Raw genomic sequence first — 22,883 nt, 5'->3', positions numbered from 1 at the left:
TCCCATTGACATATCATAGTTCTTCAGATCCCCTAACAAGACAGTGTGCAGGTCCTGATATTGCCCTAAAACAGAAATACTTTACCCAAGTTCCCATTGACATATCATAGTTCTTCAGATCCCCTAACAAGACAGTTTGCAGGTCCTGATATTGCCCTAAAACAGAAATACTTTACCCAAGTTCCCATTGACATATCATAGTTCTTCAGATCCCCTAACAAGACAGTGTGCAGGTCCTGATATTGCCCTAAACAGAAATACTTTACCCAAGTTCCCATTGACATATCATAGTTCTTCAGATCCCCTAACAAGACAGTGTGCAGGTCCTGATATTGCCCTAAACAGAAATACTTTACCCAAGTTCCCATTGACATATCATAGTTCTTCAGATCCCCTAACAAGACAGTGTGCAGGTCCTGATATTGCCCTAAAACAGAAATACTTTACCAAAGTTCCCATTGACATATCATAGTTCTTCAGATCCCCTAACAAGACAGTGTGCAGGTCCTGATATTGCCCTAAACGGAAATACTTTACCCAAGTTCCCATTGACATATCATAGTTCTTCAGATCCCCTAACAAGACAGTTCGCAGGTCCTGATATTGCCCTAAAACAGAAATACTTTACCCAAGTTCCCATTGACATATCATAGTTCTTCAGATCCCCTAACAAGACAGTGTGCAGGTCCTGATATTGCCCTAAACAGAAATACTTTACCCAAGTTCCCATTGACATATCATAGTTCTTCAGATCCCCTAACAAGACAGTGTGCAGGTCCTGATATTGCCCTAAAACAGAAATACTTTACCCAAGTTCCCATTGACATATCATAGTTCTTCAGATCCCCTAACAAGACAGTGTGCAGGTCCTGATATTGCCCTAAAACAGAAATACTTTACCCAAGTTCCCATTGACATATCATAGTTCTTCAGATCCCCTAACAAGACAGTTTGCAGGTCCTGATATTGCCCAAAACAGAAATACTTTACCCAAGTTCCCATTGACATATCATAGTTCTTCAGATCCCCTAACAAGACAGTGTGCAGGTCCTGATATTGCCCTAAACAGAAATACTTTACCCAAGTTCCCATTGACATATCATAGTTCTTCAGATCCCCTAACAAGACAGTGTGCAGGTCCTGATATTGCCCTAAACAGAAATACTTTACCCAAGTTCCCATTGACATATCATAGTTCTTCAGATCCCCTAACAAGACAGTTTGCAGGTCCTGATATTGCCCTAAACAGAAATACTTTACCCAAGTTCCCATTGACATATCGTAGTTCTTCAGATCCCCTAACAAGACAGTTTGCAGGTCCTGATATTGCCCTAAACAGAAATACTTTACCCAAGTTCCCATTGACATATCGTAGTTCTTCAGATCCCCTAACAAGACAGTTTGCAGGTCCTGATATTGCCCTAAAACAGAAATACTTTACCCAAGTTCCCATTGACATATCGTAGTTCTTCAGATCCCCTAACAAGACAGTGTGCAGGTCCTGATATTGCCCTAAAACAGAAATACTTTACCCAAGTTCCCATTGACATATCGTAGTTCTTCAGATCCCCTAACAAGACAGTGTGCAGGTCCTGATATTGCCCTAAAACAGAAATACTTTACCCAAGTTCCCATTGACATATCATAGTTCTTCAGATCCCCTAACAAGACAGTTTGCAGGTCCTGATATTGCCCTAAACAGAAATACTTTACCCAAGTTCCCATTGACATATCATAGTTCTTCAGATCCCCTAACAAGACAGTTTGCAGGTCCTGATATTGCCCTAAACAGAAATACTTTACCCAAGTTCCCATTGACATATCGTAGTTCTTCAGATCCCCTAACAAGACAGTTTGCAGGTCCTGATATTGCCCTAAACAGAAATACTTTACCCAAGTTCCCATTGACATATCGTAGTTCTTCAGATCCCCTAACAAGACATTTTGCAGGTCCACCTGAACCACGTTATTATGACATGACACATCCATTCCTGGAACCTGAATCCAAAAGTGAGCCACCGATGGACAGTACCAGAAAATATGATCTCTTTATTGACTTGGTTTTCTTGTGGCAGTCTGCACAAGGCTGACTGTTCAATGCCCCCAACACACTGAGTGGACAAAACATCAGGAACACCTTTCTAATATTGAGCTGCACTCCCTTTTACCCTCTGAACAGCCTCAATTCGTCAGGTCATGGACTACAAGGTGTCGCAAGCATTTCACGTAGATGCTGGCCCATGTTGACTCCAGTGATTCGCACAGTTATGTCAAGTTGGCTGAATGTCCTTTGGGTGGTGGACCATTCTTGATACACACGGGGAAACGGGTGAGCGTGGAAAAACCCAGCAGCGTTGCAGTTCTTGATACACTCAAACCGGCATGACTGGTACCTACTACCATGCCCCATTCAAAGGCACTTAAATCTTTTGTCTTGCCCATTCACCCGCTGAATGGCGCACAAGCCATTTCTCAATTGTCTCAAAGGCTTAAAAATCCTTCCTGTCTCCTCCCCTACTTCTACCCTGATTTGAAATGGATTTAACTGGTGTCATCAATAAGGGATCCTAATTTTCACCTTGTCATGGAAAGAACAGAAGTTCCTAAATGTTTTGTAAATTTTTGTAACAAGTATGTTATATAATAGCTTAAATTGAAACAAATGGATTGATGTCATCTGTCTTCTACGTCCGTTCATAGACCCGATGCCGAGGTATTCGGACATCAAAGACCTGTTCCCAACTCACTTTTATTTCATATGGCATTGTTTTCAAACCTTTTGACTTGAAGTAAAACTAATATTTATTTATACTAATCATTTTCAGCCATTTATGATTTTTAATGGACTAATTATTTAATTTCTTTAATTGTCTCGCAATTTTGTGGCAGAGCTGCGATGAGTTGGTTATAATTTGGTATTGAGCGTACACCTCCACATACACTGTTAGTTGCTTGTGTGACAATTTTTACCGTCCTTGTTTACAATGTCCTTCATAAATATAATTCCCTTACATTTTCTTCCAAGAATAGTTTTTTTTTTCCTTTTCTCTAGCAGTACATTGAAGTTGAACCATATTATTTGCTACAATATTAGATCTGATTTTTCTGGAGGATGAAATTGAAATGTATAGAAAGGAGAATACTTTAAACAGAGATCCATTGTCAATCCACGACAATCAGGTTTTAATCTGTAGAAAGGCAAAAAGTCCGTGTTGCCCAGCAACAGCCCCAAAACATCACTGCTCTAGAGGAGATCTGCATGGCGGAATGGGCCAAAATACCAGCAACAGTGTGTGAAAACCTTACAGAAAACGTTTCTCTGTCATTGCCAACAAAGGGTATATAACAAAGTATTGAGAAACTTTTGTTATTGACCAAATACTTATTTTCCACCATAATTTGCAAATAAATTCATTAAAAATCCTACAATGTGATTTTCTGGATTTTTTTTCTAATTTTGTCTGTCAAAGTTGAAGTGTACCTATGATGAAAATTACAGGCCGCTCTCATCTTTTTAAGTGGGAGAACTTACACAATTGGTGGCTGACTAAATACTTTTTTGCCCCACTGTATGATCTAAATTGATATTGTTTAAAAGTTATCTTTTCATATTTATGCAAACCTGTCTAAAACAATTTAAGAATGAGAGTACTGTATGTTGAAGGCTAGGCGCAAATAACTGAACTGCTCACTTTTCTGTCTGTAGGTATACAGACAAGGAGGCATACAAAGGTATGTCTATTGGTATATTATGCAGATCACATTTACCATCCCTTACCTCTTCAATGACTCCCATAGGCCTCTACACTATGGACAAGGTGAATGAAAACCATAATCAGAACTTTTTTTCACCACAAACAGCATCCCGGAGACGCCTCTTCACTGTTGACGTTGAGACTGGTGTTTTGCGGGTACTATTTTAATGAAGCTGCCAGTTGAGGACTTGAGGCGTCTGTTGTTCAAACTAGAAACTCTAATGAACTTGTCCTCTTGCTCAGTTGTGCACCAAGACCTCCCACTCTTTCTATTCTGGTTAGAGTTTTCTCTGTTCTGTGACGGGAGTAGTACACAGCGTTGTACCAGATCTTCAGTTTCATGGTAATTTCTCGCATGGAATAGCCTTCATTTCCGTACACACCGGGATCTGCTGGCTAGAGCTAGTTTACAATGTATGGACTTCTAGAAAGAATAAGTCCTCAGACATCAAAAAGGAGGACCAAGGCACTTTTCATATACTTCATCAGAATGCTTTTGAGTCCTCCCTGACAAAGGCCATGCAGCCGAAACGCATCAATTTTTTTACTTTGTTTCCATTGAACATGCCATACAAATAAAGGCATTTTAATTCATTATTTGAATAGTGCCTTAGTCCTCCTTTCACCAAAGAGCACACTGTCTACCAAAACCTACTATTGTGTACCTTAGTGGCACTTCCCGTCCTCAAGTGGTCAACATCCTGGTCCTCTGCCGACATGCCACACCCCCTCCCATTGCACTGTATGTATTAGCACATTTTAAAACACAAAAGGGAAGGTTTTGGTAGAGCTGTGAACTTGTTCCTTTCATTTTGAGCATCTATGTCAATGACTCTGAAAGATATATTTGCATAAATAGTTAATTGATTTACTATTGACCTCCAGTGAGTTTTATTGTTGAGATTTATCCTAAATCGAAGAGGGATAATTGGATTCAGCATAAAGACAAATTCTTACTCGTAGCCAATAGTTAAGCCTACGTAAAATAAATATAGGCACAGAATTGACAACAGTTCCATATCATCTTTAATAGATTGAATTCAAATATGTATCAATACTTGTCATTTTACACATGTTAACATTGCCCCTGGATCCCCCCCCCCCCCCCCCACATGTTGATTTTATGTCCTTAAGTCACATTAAGCCATCGTTGGGAGAACAAGCATTTTAGAATGTCCCACACTTCTTCTGTGAATGGAATTTTGGGTAATTTTTTTTATTCTCCGCAGATCTACCATTACTGATAAGGCTCCTGTGTGCTCATTGAGGGTCTGTAAAGAATGAGTTGTAGAATGTGCGCCAGTCATGCAGCCCAATTAAACACTGCTCTATATATGTCCCCCTCAACTCTCTGGCCTCTCTCCAAACTGAACCCGTCTCATCCTCCTCATCCCTGGTTTGCCCATGAACTTTGTGCTCTGAAACAAGCTGGCTGGAGCCTGAGCAGGAAGTCTGGGCTCAAACTCCACCTACAGAGATGGCCTCTGCTGCCAGGTCCATCTACTTCAACAGCTCCAATAAGAACCCCCAGACTCTTATTCCCCACTGTCAAGAAACTACTTCAGCCCCGTGACCACACCTTATCTACTCTCTTGACTGAACTCTGCAACTCCTTCCTTCAGTTTTTTTTTTCAAGGACAAGATTAGTTTAATCACTGACCGATAAATCTGCCGCAACTGTTACCCCTGAAACCCGACTCTCCACATTCAGCCCCCTATATCTCTCACTTTGACATGTCACCCAGGACGACAACCTGCTCTCAGGATCCTCTCATCAAAGCCTGCCTGCCTGCCTGCTCTCGGTCCACACCATCAACCTCTCCCTCGCCCATGGAGCTGTCCCGTCCATGTACAAAACAGCTGCAGTCACTCCCATCCTAAAGAAGCCCGGACTAGATAGTCATTGAGGATCGCCTCATCTCCAACCTCCTCTTCCTCGCTAAAACACTTGAAAAGGCCAGCTGCCTCTCCACTACAAACCCACCTCCTGAACAATAACCTATTTGAGCCCATCCAGTCTGGATTCCGCCCCCGTCAGTCATCAATGACCTGATGTCAGTGCCCTCAACATCCTGATTTGTCTTTGACACGGTGAGCCAACAAGTCCTGGTCATCAGGCTAGCGGGTCTGGGTGTTGAGGGCACTCTCCTGGCTACAATCATACCTCACCAACCAGACCCACTACATCTCCCTCAATGGCCATACCTCACACAGCTGCAGTTTCACATTGGGTGTCACTCAGGGCTCTGTGCTGGGCCCCTTACTCTTCATCTACATCCTCCCCCTTGGCCAGATACTCCATCACTTCAACATCCAGTTGCCATAAATTGTTAACCTAACCATTGATGATACCATTGTCTCTGCCTCAACCCAGGTGTTATCCTGGACTGCACCCTCTTTCCACCACTACATCTGTCGCTGAAACCCAGATCCAAGCATTTATCATCTCCCGTCTCGACTTACTGCAACTCACTAATCTCCAGGCATCAACGCAAGCTCCCTCCATAAGCTCCAAATGGTTCAGAACTCTGCAGCCGAACTCCTCCCTCACACTCGTTTCCCTTTTAGCCCCTCCCACTTGGTTTCATGGTTTTGTTTCTTCCTGCCGTTGTTTAGTTTCCACAATGGTAAAAGCGACATTGAAAATAAGTCCCATGTATTATTATAATAAACAGGGACACTATCAATTGTTGTCACCATCCAATGAATATATATATATATATATATATATATATATATATATATATATATATATATATATATGGATAAAACATCAAATACACTTAAGTGTTTTTGAAAATAACATACCTGGTTACCTGCATTAAGTACCAACTCCAGTTCAACAAAGGCTTTCTGCAAAACATAAGGCAGATTGTAGTTCTGGACGAGCCTTGTGAACAGAATGCGCAACAGTATCGTCCACATACAAGTGGAGGTTACAATTTCTTACAAACCAATAGTGTTTATATAGATAGATAGTAAAGTACAGGGCCCAAAATCGACCCGGGGGGGGGGGGCACCTTTAGTACTAAAGGAAACTTAACACCATCAGAAGTGGCCTCTCGGTCAGGTTGTTTTCAAACCAAATGCAGGTTGCCTGACCCAGGCCAATTTTTATTTAAGTAGGCAAGTCAGTTAAGAACAAATTCTTATTTTCAATAACGGCCTAGGAACAGTGGGTTAACTGCCTTGTTCAGGGGCAGAACGACAGATTTTTACCTTGTCAGCTCGGGGATTCAATCTTGCATCCTTTCGATTACTAGTCCAACGCTCTACCTGCCGCCAAAATTGGTCAACACAACCGAAAGACTTCCACAGGTCTATAAAAAGGGCAGCACAATGTAATTTTACAATGTAATTGATCAGCAAAGACGTAGCAGATATAGTGCTATGATGAACACTTAACTGATTCAATGAGGTGAAGCACTTCTCACAGTCAGAACAAGAGTACGACTTCTCTCCTGTACTTATTCTCTGGTGGTGTTTGAAGCTACCCACATTCAGAACATTGATAAGGCTTTTTTTTCCTGTGTGCACTCTCTTATGAACGGTTAGATGACTTGGTGAGGTGAAATCCTTCCCCGCGGTTAGAGCAGGAGTAAGGTTTTTCTCCTGTGTGTTTTACTTGCGAAGGTTCAGGCTGTCCAGATGAGATTCTTCCACACTCGTCAGATCATTAGTAAGGCTTCTCCCCTGTGTGCACTCTGATGAAGTGTTAGATTGCTTGATGTGGTGAAGCATTTCCCGCAGTCAGAGCAGCAGTACGGCTTCTCGCCAGAATGTTTCCGCAGGTGTCTTTCAAGATATGATGGGAATGGGAAACTCTTCCCACAGTCAGAGCAGGAGTAAGGCTTCTCCCCTGTGTGAGTTATCCGATGAGAGGTTAGATGACTTGATGTTGTGAAGCATTTCCCACAGTCAGAGCAGGAGTACGGTTTCTCTCCAGAATGTTTCCGCAGGTGTATTTCAAGATATGATGGGAATGGGAAACTCTTCTCACAGTGAGGACAGCAGTGAGGCTTCTCTCCAGTGTGTGTTCGCTGGTGCACATTCAAGCCACTCAGTTGCGAGAAACTCATCCCACAGACCGAGCAGGAATAAGGCTTCTCTCCAGAATGTTTTCGCATGTGTCTTTCAAGATATGATGGGAATGGGAAACTCTCCTTACACTGAGGACAGTGGTGAGGCTTCTCTCCAGTGTGTGTTCGCTGGTGCACATTCAAGCCACTCAGTTGAGAGAAACTCATCCCACAGTCAGAGCAGGAATAAGGCTTCTCTCCAGAATGTTTACGCAGATGTCTTTCAAGATATGATGGGAATGGGAAACTCTCCTCACAGTGAGGACAGTGGTGAGGCTTCTCTCCAGTGTGTGATCGCTGGTGCACGTTCAAGCCACTGCGTTGAGAGAAACTCATCCCACAGACAGAGCAGGAATAAGGCTTCTCTCCTGAATGTTTTCGCAGGTGTCTTTCAAGATATGATGGGAATGGGAAACTCTCCTCACAGTGAGGACAGTGGTGAGGCTTCTCTCCAGTGTGTGTTCGCTGGTGCACATTCAAGCCACTCAGTTGAGAGAAACTCATCCCACAGTCAGAGCAGGAATAAGGCTTCTCTCCAGAATGTTTTCGCACGTGTCTTTCAAGATATGAAAGGAAAGGGAAAATCTTCTCACAGTGGGGACAGTGGTGAGACCTCTTCACTTTACTCACTTTCCGACGATGCTTGACTGGAGCAGGAAATGTCTCAACTTGGTCAGAGGAGTTAGGGGTCTCTCCTGTGTAAATGACAACAGAACATCAAGTGAGCTGGTGAGAAACAAATGCTTAATTTTTGCATCAAATTAAAAGAAAGCAATGTGCCCAATAAAGCAGTCCTGAAATGGGTTACTTACAGTAGGTTTCTCTGCTTTGGAACTAATGAGCAATCATTTTGACTGCATTCTAACAGTGTAATTTAATCAATTTCATATATGCTTTCACAATAATATTGTGAAATATTTATAATTTTTATGAACCTCTAAGGTAACAAATATATTTTACTTTATTTCAAGCACAATAGCATATTCCTTTGTTTGTTACTCTGTAATAAACAAAACCACTAAAAACACGTGTTCAATCAATTTAATTCATGGAGCGCCCTTTTGTTATGACTATGAAACAGAAAGTGTGTGTGTTGGAACAAGGTAAAAGCTTGTTTTTATAACGACAAAAACAACAAAATGCCCAAGATGTGCAGTCAAATGATAAACAATTTCCCGCTCACACAGTGTACTTTTAAGCAGGTTAGAGTAGACTGATAGAACTGCTTGGATTGGGTGGACTGATATTAGGTTACATGCATAGTCACTTCACCCCTACCTACACGCTAGGTAAATTACCTTAACTAACTTGTGCCCCCACACATGGACTCTGTACCGGTACCGGTACCCCCCCCCCCCCCTAATTATTTTTTACATTATTTTGTAAATATTTTAACTCTTTCTTGATCTGCCCTCTTGGTTAAGGGCTTGTAAGAATTTCATGGTTGTCTACACACGTTGTATTCGGTGCATATGACAAAGTTTGATTTGAATTTACGAACATCCAACACCTGAATATGGAATTGACCATTTTTAGGACCTTCCTCTAGAGGTCCTGGATGGCAGGCAGCTTAGCCCCAGTGATGTACTGGGCCATTCGCACGACACTCTGTAGTGCCTTGCAGTCGGAGGCAGAGCAGTTGCTGTACCAGGCAGTGATGCAACCAGTGCGCTCGATGTTGCAGCTGTAAAACGTTTGAGGATCTGAGGACCCAATCTTTTCAGTCTCCTGAGGGGGAATAGGTTTTTGTCGTGCCCTCTTCATGACTGTCTTGGTGTGTTTGGACCAAGATAGTTTGTTGGTGATGTGGACACCAAGGAACTTGAAGCACTCAAACTGCTCCACTACAGCCCCGTCGATGAGAATGGGGGCGTGCTCGGTCCTCCTTTTCCTGTAGTCCACAATCATCTCCTTAGTCTTGGTTATGTTGAGAGATAGGTTGTTATTCTGGCACCATCAAATTATATTTGTCACATACACATGGGTAGCAGATGTTAATGCGAGTGTAGCGAAATGCTTGGGCTTCTAGTTCCGACCATGCAGTAATATCTAACAAGTAATCTAACCTAACAATTTCACAACAACTACCTTACACACACAAGTGTAAAGGAATGAATAAGAATATGTACGTAAAAATATATGAATGCGCGATGGCCGAACGGCATAGGCAAGATGCAGTAGGTGGTATAGAGTACAGTATATACATATGAGATGAGTAATGTAGGGTATGTAAACATTATATACAATGGCTAGTGAGACATTTTTTTACATAAATGTTTCATTATTAAAGTGGCTAGAGATCAGTCAGTATGTTGGCAGCGGCCACTCAATGTTAGTGATAGCTGTTTAACAGTCTGATGGCCTTGAGATAGAAGCTGTTTTTCAGTCTCTCGGTCCTCGCTTTGATGCACCTGTACTGACCTCGCCTTCTGGATGATAGCGGGGTGAACAGGCAGTGGCTCGGGTGGTTGTTGTCCTTGATGATCTTTTTGGCCTTCCTGTGACATCGGGTGGTGTAGGTGCGTTGTGCAGACCCCATTACCCTCTGGAGAGCTTTACGGTTGTGGGCAGAGCAGTTGCCGTACCAGGAGGTGATACAGCCCAACAGGATGCTATCGATTGTGCATCTGTAAAGGTTTGAGTGTTTTTGGTGACAAGCCGAATTTCTTCAGCCTCCTGAGGTTGAAGAGGCGCTGCTGCGCCTTCTTCACTACGCAGTCTGTGTGGGTGGACCATTTCAGTTTGTCCGTGATGTGTACGCCGAGGAACTTAACTCTCCACCCTCTCCACTACTGTCCCTTCAATGTAGATAGGGGGCTGCTGTTTCCTGAAGTCCACGATCATCTCCTTTGTTTTGTTGACGTTGAGTGTGAGGTTATTTTCCTGACACCACACTCCGAGGGCCCTCACCTCCTCTCTGTAGGCCGTCTCGTCGTTGTTGGTAATCAAGCCTACCACTAGTGTCGTCTGCAAACTTGATGATTGAGTTGGAGGCATGCATGGTCACGCAGTCATGGGTGAACAGGGAGCACAGGAGGGCTGAGAACGCACCCTTGTGGGGCCCCAGTGTTAAGGATCAGCGGGTGGAGATGTTGTTACCTACCCTCACCACCTGGGGCAGCCTGTCAGGAAGTTCAGGACCCAGTTGCACAGGGCGGGGTCGAGACCCAGGGTCTCGAGCTTAATGACTAGTTGAGGGTACTATGGTGTTAAATGCTGAGCTGTAGTTGATGAACAGCATTCTTACATAGGCATTCCTCTTGTCCAGATGGGTTAGGGCAGTGTGATTGTGATTGTGTCGTCTGTGGACCTATTGGGGTAGTAAGCAAATTGGAGTGGGTCTAGGGTGTCAGGTAGGTGATATGGTCCTTGACTAGTCTCTCAAAACACAAAAGTATTTAGTCAGCCACCAATTGTGCAAGTTCTCCCACTTAAAAAGATGAGGCCTGTAATTTTCATCATAGGTACACTTCAAATATGACAGACAAAATGATAGAAAAAAAAATCCAGAAAATCACATTGTAGGATTTTTATTAAATGTATTTGCAAATTATGGTGGAAAATAAGTATTTGGTCAATAACAAAAGTTTATCTCAATACTTTGTTGGCAATGACAGAGGTCAAACGTTCTCTGTAAGTCTTCACAAGGTTTTCACACACTGTTGCTTGTATTTTGGCCCATTCCTCCATGCAGATCTCCTCTAGAGCAGTGATGTTTTGGGGCTGTTGCTGGGCAACACGGACTTTCAACTCCCTCCAAAGATTTTCTATGGGGTTGAGATCTGGAGACTGGCTAGGTCACTCCAGGACCTTGAAATGCTTCTTACGAAGCCACTCCTTCGTTGCCCGGGTGGTGTTTTTGGGATCATTGTCATGCTGAAAGACCCAGCCACGTTTCATCTTCAATGCCCTTGCTGATGGAAGGAGGTTTTCACTCAAACTCTCACTATACATGGCCCAATTCATTCTTTCCTTTACACGGATCAGTCGTCCTGGTCCCTTTGCAAAAAAACAGCCCCAAAGCCTGATGTTTCCACCCCCATACTTCACAGTAGGTATGGTGTTCTTTGGATGCAACTCAGAATTCTTTGTCCTCCAAACACGACGAGTTGAGTTTTTACCAAAAAGTTCTATTTTGGTTTCATCTGACCATATGACATTCTAACAATCTTCTTCTGGATCATCCAAATGCTCTCTAGCAAACTTCAGATGGGCCTGGACATGTGCTGGCTTAAGCAGGGGGACACGTCTGGCACTGCAGGATTTGAGTCCCTGGCGGCGTAGTGTGTTACTGATGGTAGGCTTTGTTACTTTGGTCCCAGCTCTCTGGAGGTCATTCACTAGGTCCCCCCGTGTGGTTCTGGGATTTTTGCTCACCGTTCTTGTGATCATTTTGACCCCACGGGGTGAGATCTTGCGTGGAGCCCCAGATCGAGGGAGATTATCAGTGGTCTTGTATGTCTTCCATTTCCTAATAATTGCTCCCACAGTTGATTTCTTCAAACCAAGCTGCTTATCTATTGCAGATTCAGTCTTCCCAGCCTGGTGCAGGTCTACAACTTTATTTCTGGTGTCCTTTGACAGCTCTTTGGTCTTGGCCATAGTGGAGTTTGGAGTGTTTGAGGTTGTGGAAAGGTGTCTTTTATACTGATAACAAGTTCAAACAGGTGCCATTAATACAGGTAACGAGTGGAGGACAAAGGAGCCTCTTAAAGAAGAAGTTACAGGTCTGTGAGAGCCAGAAATCTTGCCTGTTTGTAGGTGACCAAATACTTATATTCCACCATAATTTGCAAATAAATGTATAAAGAAATCCTACAATGTGATTTTCTGGATTTAAAAAAAAAATTCTGTCATAGTTGAAGTGTACCTATGACGAAAATTACAGGCCTCTCATCTTTTTAAGTGGGAGAACTTGCACAATTTGTGGCTGACTAAATACTTTTTTGCCCCACTGTATATCCAATAGTTCCTCCCGACTGTATGTAATAAAACCCAATATTTTCTGGGATAACAATGTAAGAAATAACACATAAAAAAAAATACTGCATAGTTTCCTAGGAACGTGAAGCGAGGCCGCCATCTCTGTCGGCGCCAAGTCTCTGACCTCCTCCCTATAGGCTGTCTCGTTGTTGATCAGGCCCACTACTGTTGTGTTGTCTGCACACTTAATGGTGTTGGAGTCGTGCCTGGCCATGCAGTCGTGGGTGAACAGGGAGTACAGGAGAGAACTGAGCACGCACCCCTGCGAGGCTCCAGTGTTGAGGATCAGCATGGCAGATGTTTTGCTACCTACCCTTACCACCTGGGGGTGGCCCATCAGGAAGTCCAGGATCCAGTTGCAGAGGGAGGTGTTTAGTCCCAAGATTCTTAGCTTAGTGATAAGCTTGGAGGGCACTATGGTGTTGAACGCTGAGCTGTAGACAATGAACAGCATTCTCATGTAGGTGTTCCTTCTGTCCAGGTGGGGAAGGGCAATGTGGAGTGCAATAGAGATTGCATCACCTGTGGATCTGTTTGAGCAGTATGCAAATTGGAGTGGGTCTAGGGTTTCTGGGATAATGGAGTTAATGTGAGCCATTACCAGCCTTTCAAAGCACTTCATGTCTACGGACGTGAGTGCTACGGGTCTGTAGTCATTTAGGCAGGTTACCTTAGTCCCTGTGCCCAAGAACACAATGGTGGTCTGCTTGAAGCATGTTGTTATTAGACTCAATCAGGGACATGTTGAAAATGTCAGTGAAGACACCTGCCAGTTGGTCAGCACATGCCCGGAGAACATGTCCTGGTAATCCGTCTGGCCCCGCAGCCTTGTGTATGTTGACCTGTTTAAACGTCTTACTCACGTCGGCTACGGAGAGCGTGATCACACAGTCGTCCGGAATAGCTGATGCTCTCATGCATGCCTCAGTGTTGCTTGCCTCAATGTGATTTGGCTCGTCTGGTAGGCTCGTGTCACTGGGCAGCTCGCGGCTGTGCTTCCCTTTTGTAGTCTGTAATAGTTTGCAAACTCTGTCACATCTGACATGCATTGGAGCCGTTGTTGTACGATTCAATCTTAGCCCTGTATTGACGCTTCGCCTGTTTGATGTTTCGTCAGAGGGCATAGCAGGATTTCTTATAAGCTTCCAGTTTAGAGTCCCGCAACTTGAAAGCGCCAACTCTAGCCTTTAGCTCAGCGCGGATGTTGCCTGTAATCCATTGCTTCTGGTTGGGGTATGTACGTACAGTCACTGTGGGGACGACATCCTTGATGCACTTATTGATCAAGCCAGTGACTGATGTGGTGTACTCCTCAATGCCATCAGAAGAATCCCAGAACATATTCCAGTCTGTGCTAGCAAAACAGTCTGATTGTATACATAACACTACCTCATCTATCACTGATAGTGATATTGTTTGTACTGTATATTATTTATATTGACTATCTATTTCTACTATGCAATATTTATACAATATTTTTATCTGGACACTGTTTAACTGGAATTGTTCCTTATTGTAGGCTACTACTTTTAGTCTTAATCTTTACTACACTACTCACTGTTGAGCACATGACCTCACATGTGAATCCTTAAAGAGATGGGTGGGGCTAAGGCTTAAGGTGTGATTAATGCTGAATGGGTGTCGACAAAGGAGAGCTCTCCAGGAGGTATCAAAGCATTCTAAAGGCCATTTTCTCAAAAGTGAGTTACAAGGTTATCAACTTTCAAAGCAGAATTACTTTCCCATTGTTCCTCAACTGTAGTGTATGATATACAATGTTGTAGCTCTACTTTTACCCAATGTAAAAAAAATATTATAATAATCCATTTCAAATGTTGTTTCATAAGACCGATTTGAGCTGGGTCGGTCACATGTACCAATACAATAGAATGGACTATCCTGTTATTCATTCACAATTGGAGATTCCATAATTATGCATTGTTCACTTTAGGGATTATAGTGTTGAAGACCCACTCCAGCCTCCCTAGAGCCTAATGTAGCACCTGATTTCATTAACAATAGTACCTCAATAGGTGATCCAGGTGTACTCCGACTTAGCACAAATGTGTGTGTGGAGTCACATCAGATCTTCTTCAGAGCATATCTAATTTGTAAAAATTAGTAGAAAAATGTCTGAATTAGGCTGCTGTTTCGGGCCATTTGTTATCAAGTAGCCACTGGTTGGTGGGGGCAGCAGTTAACCTAGTGGCTAGAGCGTTGGGCCAGTAACCGAAAGGTTGCTGGATCTAATCCCTGAGCTGGTAAAAATCAATCATTCTGCCCCTGAACAAGGCAGTTAACCAACTGTTCCCCGGAAGGCCGCCATTGTAAGAATTTCTTAACTGACTTGCCTAGTTCAATTCTTAAAAAAGACGCAATTGTCCTACATTGCCCTCTATTGTTCTCGCAAGCAAGAGGGGAAGCCGATGATATCAGACCACCTCCTTGAATTGCCAAACTCTTGAATTTTGCAATTGTTTAAAAAAAAATCAAATAAAGACAATTTTGCTCAAAACCTCGAATGTACTGCATTTACAAGCATTTCGCTACACCCGCAATAACATCTGCTAAACATGTGTATGCGACAAATAAAATGTGATTTGACTTGGAATGTCATTTTTTTCCACAGGAAAAGTTTTTTTTTTTTTTTTTTTTTTTTAAATAGCTGGAGTGGGACTTTAAACTGTGACGTCAACTAATGTGTTCCTGGATCCTGACGGCCTAAAAAACTAGATCAAACCTGCTCTTACCATGATCAGATTCCCCAAAGTCACCCTTCTCCTCTTCTTTAAAGGTGACATTCAGCCCAAGTGTTTGACTGCTGTCTGCCACCTTCACTGACGCCATCTCTGGACTCTCTTCTGTGTAAATGAGAACAAGGAAAAGGTTAAACTATGTTAACTTGCATTGACTTGAGGAAATAAAATGGATACTAAAACCATGTAGCAAAGTGGTTGGCGAGCAACTAAATAACCCAAGTATGTCCTTTTAAAATGCCTGGTGTCCCAACCCAACGTGTCCCAACCCCACGTGTCCCAACCCCACATGTCCCAACCCCAGCCCCACGTGTCCTAACCCCAGCCCCACCTGTCCTAACCCCAGCCCCACCTGTCCTAACCCCAGCCCCACCTGTCCTAACCCCAGCCCCACCTGTCCTAACCCCAGCCCCACCTGTCCTAACCCCAGGTGTCCTAACCCCAGCCCCACGTGTCCTAACCCCAGGCGTCCTAACCCCAGCCCCAGGCGCCCTAACCCCAGGTGTCCTAACCCAGCCCCACGTGTCCCAACCTAACGTGTCCTAACCCAGGCCACGTGTCCCAACCCAACGTGTCCTAACCCCAGCCCCACGTGTCCTAACCCCAGGTGTCCTAACCCCAGCCCCACGTGTCCTAACCCCAGCCCCACGTGTCCCAACCCAACGTGTCCTAACCCCAGCCCCACGTGTCCCAACCCAACGTGTCCTAACCCCAGCCCCACGTGTCCTAACCCCACGTGTCCTAACCCCAGCCCCACGTGTCCTAACCCCACGTGTCCTAACCCCAGCCCCACGTGTCCTAACCCCAGGTGTCCAAACCCAAAGTGTCCTAACCCCAGCCCCACGTGTCCCAACCCAACGTGTCCCAACCCAACGTGTTCTAACCCCAGCCCCAGGCGCCCTAACCCCAGCCCCAGGCGCCCTAACCCCAGCCCCACGTGTCCCAACCCAACGTGTCCCAACCCAACGTGTCCTAACCCCAGCCCCACGTGTCCCAACCCAACATGTCCTAACCCCAGGTGTCCTAACCCCAGCCCCAGGTGTCCTAACCCCAGCCCCACGTGTCCTAATCCCAGGTGTCCTAACCCCAGCCCCAGGTGTCCTAACCCCAGCCCAAGGTGTCCTAACCCCAGGTGTCCTAACCCCAGCCCCACGTGTCCTAACCCCAGCCCCACGTGTCCTAACCCCAGGTGTCCCAACCCAACGTGTCCCAACCCCAGCCCCACATGTCCTAACCCCAGCCCCACGTGTCCTAACCCCAGGTGTCCTAACCCCAGCCCCAGGTGTCCTAACCCCAGCCCCACGTGTCCTAACCCCAGGTGTCCTAACCCCAGCCCCACGTGTCCTAACCCCAGGCATCCTAACCCCAGCCCCACGTGTCCTAACCCCAGGCATCCTAACCCCAGCCCCACGTGTCCTAACCCCAGGCATCCTAACCCCAGCCCCACGTGTCCTAACCCCAGGTGTCCTAACCCAACGTGTCCTAACCCCAGCCCCACATGTCCTAACCCCAGCCCCAGGCGTCCTAACCCCAGGTGTCCTAACCCCAGCCCTACGTGTCCTAACCCCAGGTGTCCTAACCCCAGCCCCAGGCGTCCTAACCCCAGGCGTCCTAACCCCAGGCATCCTAACCCCAGCCCCACGTGTCCTAACCCCAGGTGTCCTAACCCCAGCCCCAGGTGTCCTAATCCCAGGCGTCCTAAGTGAAAAATAAGATAACATCTTAAAAATAATGTAACCAATCTGTCTCTGACTAAAAATACGAAAATATGAAAACCAGCAGACACTTTGGCCCTTGAGAACCAGAACAACACTGGAGTAACAGCTGTTGATAGACGTCCGGGTGTAATCATTAGTGCACACGGTAGCAAACAGTTTGGCCTGGTGCAGATCATTTTGCAATGGAAACCGTTTATTCAAGGAACCAAACGGAAGTAAACAGAAGCAAACGCAACAAAACAGGGAGGGACCTGCCTGAAATGTGTCCAATAGAAACGAATTTACATTGCAGAACGTTTTACTTTTTAGAGTCATTTTATTTGCCTCTAAACGTAAAGTTCTGAGCAATTCTTTGATAATTCCATGATTAACCCTGCTCTGTTACCTGCGTAATCATCACATTCCCATGATAAACCCTGCTCTGTTACCTGGGTAATATCACATTCCCATGATAAACCCTGCTCTGTTACCTGGGTAATATCACATTCCCATGATAAACCCTGCTCTGTTACCTGGGTAATATCACATTCCCATGATAAACCCTGCTCTCTTACCTGGGTAATATCACATTCCCATGATAAACCCTGCTCTGTTACCTGGGTAATCATCACATTCCCATGATAAACCCTGCTCTCTTACCTGGGTAATATTACATTCCCATGATAAACCCTGCTGTAACCTGGGTAATATCACATTCCCATGATCAACCCTGTTCTGTTACATGGGTAATCATCACATTCCCATGATCAACCCTGTTCTGTTACATGGGTAATCATCACATTCCCATGATAAACCCTGCTCTGTTACCTGGGTAATCATCACATTCCCATGATCAACCCTACTCTGTTACCTGAGTAATATCACATTCCCATGATAAACCCTGCTCTGTTACCTGGGTAATCATCACATTCCCATGATAAACCCTGCTCTGTTACCTGGGTAATCATCACATTCCCATGATAAACCCTGCTCTCTTACCTGGGTAATATTACATTCCCATGATAAACCCTGCTGTAACCTGGGTAATATCACATTCCCATGATAAACCCTGCTCTGTTACCTGGGTAATCATCACATTCCCATGATCAACCCTGTTCTGTTACCTGGGTAACCATCACATTACCATCATCAACCCTGATTAACAGTCTATTTTCAATCCTCTCAAAAATGTTTTCTTGCCTCACATCATTATTTGGAAACGGTATATTGGTGATATTTTTGTTATATGGAGGGGTGATGCAACACAGCTCCAGGCGTTCCATGCTTTTCTTAACTCTTGTTCTGAGCATCTGAGATTTACTATGCAATCTGATACACGTCAAATCAGTTTTCTTGATCTTCTGATCTTGTGTGAAGATAATGTTCTATACACTGATCTTTACAGGAAGCCTAGTGATCGTAACAGTTTGTTGAGGGCTGATAGTTGTCACCCACTTCCCTTAAAAAATAGTTTGCCCTATAGCCAATTCTGTCGAATCAAAAGAATTTGCAAAAAACAGTCCGATTTCGACAGAAATATGGCTGAGACGCAAAGAAAGTTCAAGGAGAGGGGCTACAAGAATGATCAGATTAATATTGCCATTGAGAAAATTTAAAACAAAACGAGACATGACCTTTTTCAAGGTCAGTCTCGCAAAAAGACGCATTCTTGCGTTCTAACTACCCGCTATTCAAAGTGCTCTGAACAAATTAAGGGAATTGTTCATAAACATTTGCACATCCTAAAATCCGATGATAGTCTCGGTAATGTGTTTTCGGACCTTCCCTTGGTCGTATTCTCGCGGGGTAGAAATCTCAGAGACCAATTGGTAAACTCTGATTTACCACCCCAAGATACTCCTGAACAACGTCTATTTGCGCCCCTACTGGATGGAAATTACAAGTGTAATGGCTGTGCTCAATGCAATGGCACTTATAAATGTAGATCCTTCAAACACCCACAAACAGGGAAATCGACCCCAATAAAAGGTGTTATTACGTGCTCCACTAAGGCAGTTATTTATCTTATAACTTGTCCTTGTGGTAAAAATGATGTAGGTAAAACAAAGCGTGAATTAAAAGTACGTATCTCAGAGCATCGTAGCACCATTAGGTGTAAAAACTTTACTTATCCAGTTGCGGCCCACTTCTTGGAGGCAGGCCACTTGATTTCGTCTCTGCGTTATATTGGCATCGAACATGTCACCCTCCCTAGGAGAGGGGGTGACCTTGATAATTTATTGTTAAAACGAGAGGCTGCCTGGATCTTTAATTTAAAGACCCTTGCGCCCTTCGGTCTCAACATAGACTTTGATCTGAAGCCATTCTTGTGATTATTGTGACTTTGCCATTGTAATTGTGTGTAAACTTGTATAGTCAAATTAATCTATGATCGTATGCTATCCATTTGTTTGTATGCTGTTCTTTGTATATTTTAATATTTGATTATTAACCAATGATATTAGGCCACTCCTGGCCATGATTACAGACACCTGTGTCTTTTGACACTATATAAACGAGTCATCCCGTAGTGTTTGTGATTATACCCTGAAGAAGACAGCTTGGCTGTCGAAACGTTGGTATTACATTTTTGCATCTGAGCTCCAAGAGTGTGCGGCTCTCTTTTATTTTATTTTCAACCCTGTTCTGTTACCTGGGTAATCATCACATTCCCATGATCAACCCTGCTCTGTTACCTGGGTAATCATCCTATCCCCATGATAAACCCTGCTCTGTTACTTGGGTAATCATCCTATCCCCGTGATAAACCCTGCTGTTACCTGGGTAATCATCCTATCCCCATGATAAACCCTGCTCTGTTACCTGGGTAATATCACATTTCCCATGATAAACCCTGCTCTGTTACCTGGGTAATCATCCTATCCCCATGATAAACCCTGCTCTGTTACCTGGGTAATATCACATTCCCATGATAAACCCTGCTCTGTTACCTGGGTAATATCACATTCCCATGATAAACCCTGCTCTGTTACCTGGATAATATCACATTCCCATGATAAACCCTGCTCTGTTACCTGGGTAATATCACATTTCCCATGATAAACCCTGCTCTGTTACCTGGGTAATCATCCTATCCCCATGATAAACCCTGCTCTGTTACCTGGGTAATATCACATTCCCATGATAAACCCTGCTCTGTTACCTGGGTAATATCACATTCCCATGATAAACCCTGCTCTGTTACCTGGGTAATATCACATTTCCCATGATAAACCCTGCTCTGTTACCTGGGTAATCATCCTATCCCCGTGATAAACCCTGCTCTGTTACCTGGGTAATATCACATTCCCATGATAAACCCTGCTCTGTTACCTGGGTAATATCACATTCCCATGATAAACCCTGCTCTTTTACCTGGGTAATATCACATTCCCATGATAAACCCTGCTCTGTTACCTGGGTAATCATCCTATCCCCATGATAAACCCTGCTCTGTTACTTGGGTAATCATCCTATCCCCATGATAAACCCTGCTCTGTTACCTGGGTAATATCACATTCCCATGATAAACCCTGCTCTGTTACCTGGGTAATCATCCTATCCCCATGATAAACCCTGCTCTGTTACCTGGGTAATATCACATTCCCATGATAAACCCTGCTCTGTTACCTGGGTAATATCACATTTCCCATGATAAACCCTGCTCTGTTACCTGGGTAATCATCCTATCCCCATTATAAACCCTGCTCTGTTACCTGGGTAATATCACATTCCCATGATAAACCCTGCTCTGTTACCTGCGTAATCATCGCATTCCCAAATCTTCACTTCCTCTTCTATATCTTTTGTGATGATATTCAGCCGGAGTGTTTGACTGCTTTCTTTCACTGATGCCATCTCTCCTGCGGTGCCCAGGGAACTTCTTTGTCACAATCAGGACCCAGTCAGTATAGGCTTGGGCTCAGTGTGGAAGGAGAGCGGCAGGCTGGTTATCCTCGCTGTCCTAAAATAAAGACCAGATAAACAACCTGTAAAAGGAAAAATGTCATTTGGTGGCTTGTTATCTAGTTAGCACACACATTCATTGTTTTCTGAGGTAGCCAGTCATTTGATCAACGTTGCTATGCTAATTTAGTTTACTGTATGGGGCCTCAGCTGGCTAAACTAAGAAATAAAAAGTCTAAAATTAAAAGGTAGCTAGCTATTATTCGGGTTTGTTTTTTAGCTGAACCAGTATATGGGCAGAGGAGGAGATAATGAATATATGACGAGTCACACCTCTAGCCCAGTTAGCTACCATTTCATTTACTGCCTCCGGAATGTCTAAATAAACATTTACGAGCGACAGGAAAATAATTGTACGAAAAGGGTGCATAAGCCAAATTAATGTTTTGTTTTGGCACCTCCAATAAGCGTTGATAGATTAGGTACATGGCATACTTGGTCTAAAATAACAGATTATTTCCAGACAAGGCATTTTTTTCAGTTACTTGTACATTTTTATTTAGACCATTTTTGGAAGTACATACCAGGCGTGAAGGTAGTAAATGACAATAGTTGCTCAGCGAAGCCCAATATTTTTGGTAAGCAACAAACGTATATTGACGTAACACTTGCAGAGCGGTCTAATGGGATGAATGGTAGCTAACTGGGACTTCTCTTCTGTCCAGGAGGTGTATATTCATTATGTTTTACAACAGAAGCAGTTTACTGTTACCTGGGTTTACTCAGTTTATTATCCATGCATAGTCACTTTACCTCTGTAAAGTATATTACCTCAATTACCTCGACTAACCAGTGCCCCCTGTATATAGCCTCACTATTTATTATTTTGTTGCTCCTTAATTGTTTTTCTATTTCTAATTTTTTACTTCGGCTTTTTTTTAGTAAATACTTTAACTGCATTGTTGGTTAATTAGGAGCTTGTAAGTAAGCTTTTCACTGTAAGGTTGATCACCTGTTGTATTCGACGCTTGTGACAAATACAAATTAGACTTTTGTTTAATTGCCAAATGAACACAGATCAAATCGAGCGAAACGGGTAGGGACCCTAGCTACCTAAATTTGTTCAATGTAAACTCGTTTTCGTTGCAGAACATTTTCCCATTTTGAGTAAACTGTTTGTTGCAACACGTTTTACAGCGGACGAAACGTTTATCTACCAATCGGCGGTATGAATACCTTCCCAAGTAATGAAGCAAAACAAAGCAAACGAAACTGGGAGGGACATAACTGAATTTGTGCAGGTTTTAGGTCACCATTTCCCGCTAGCTACAGCACATTTGGTTTAGCTAACGTTAGGTCGTTACATATTTCCCCATGTTGTTATTAGAAAACGTACGTGGTGACCGTTTTTAATGTATTGTTTGTTCACTTTAGCTATGAGTTGAGTTAACATTAGTCCGCTAACTGAAGGCCCTGTCTGGCCATTTGCCCTGCTGCAACACACTTCTCTGTAAGGTTCTTACCTGAGGCCTTGCTTCGCTCAAACGCAATAAAATCAAATAAAAAATGCTTATTTTGAATCAAGTGTTTATTGTTTAACGAATAAATTGTTATTTACGCGTGGATATCTATTCCAAAAGGATCGCACACAAAAGCGATGGCAATATGCGCATTTTTCTTTTTCGACAGACTAGGCGTGTTTCAAAC

At 43.6% G+C, this 22,883-nt stretch overlaps 1 protein-coding gene across 1 annotated transcript; it reads right to left on the bottom strand.

Moving 5' to 3' along the window:
* Positions 1-4,763: 4,763 nt before the first annotated feature.
* LOC139375431 (zinc finger and SCAN domain-containing protein 2-like) lies at positions 4,764-22,883 on the bottom strand. Its single transcript, XM_071117213.1, has 4 exons — positions 22,700-22,883; positions 21,029-21,259; positions 15,568-15,678; positions 4,764-8,529 (listed from the first exon to the last, which is right to left on the bottom strand). The coding sequence occupies exons 2-4, from the start codon at positions 21,126-21,128 to the stop codon at positions 7,424-7,426; spliced, it is 1,317 nt and encodes a 438-aa protein (XP_070973314.1). The 5' UTR covers positions 21,129-21,259; positions 22,700-22,883; the 3' UTR covers positions 4,764-7,423.

Source organism: Oncorhynchus clarkii, chromosome 19 (genome assembly GCF_045791955.1).
Source record: "Oncorhynchus clarkii lewisi isolate Uvic-CL-2024 chromosome 19, UVic_Ocla_1.0, whole genome shotgun sequence".
In the NCBI taxonomy this organism is placed as follows: domain Eukaryota; kingdom Metazoa; phylum Chordata; class Actinopteri; order Salmoniformes; family Salmonidae; genus Oncorhynchus; species Oncorhynchus clarkii.
This window is presented reverse-complemented; position numbering and strand designations above follow the sequence as displayed.

Coding starts and splice junctions, on each gene's coding strand:
- LOC139375431 (XM_071117213.1), bottom strand. CDS start 21,128: ATGGCATCAGTGAAAGAAAGCAGTCAAACACTCCGGCTGAATATCATC. Junction 15,679..21,028: donor GGAATGCGATGATTACGCAG/GTAACAGAGCAG, acceptor TCATTTACACAG/AAGAGAGTCCAGAGATGGCG. Junction 8,530..15,567: donor CTTTGGGGAATCTGATCATG/GTAAGAGCAGGT, acceptor TCATTTACACAG/GAGAGACCCCTAACTCCTCT.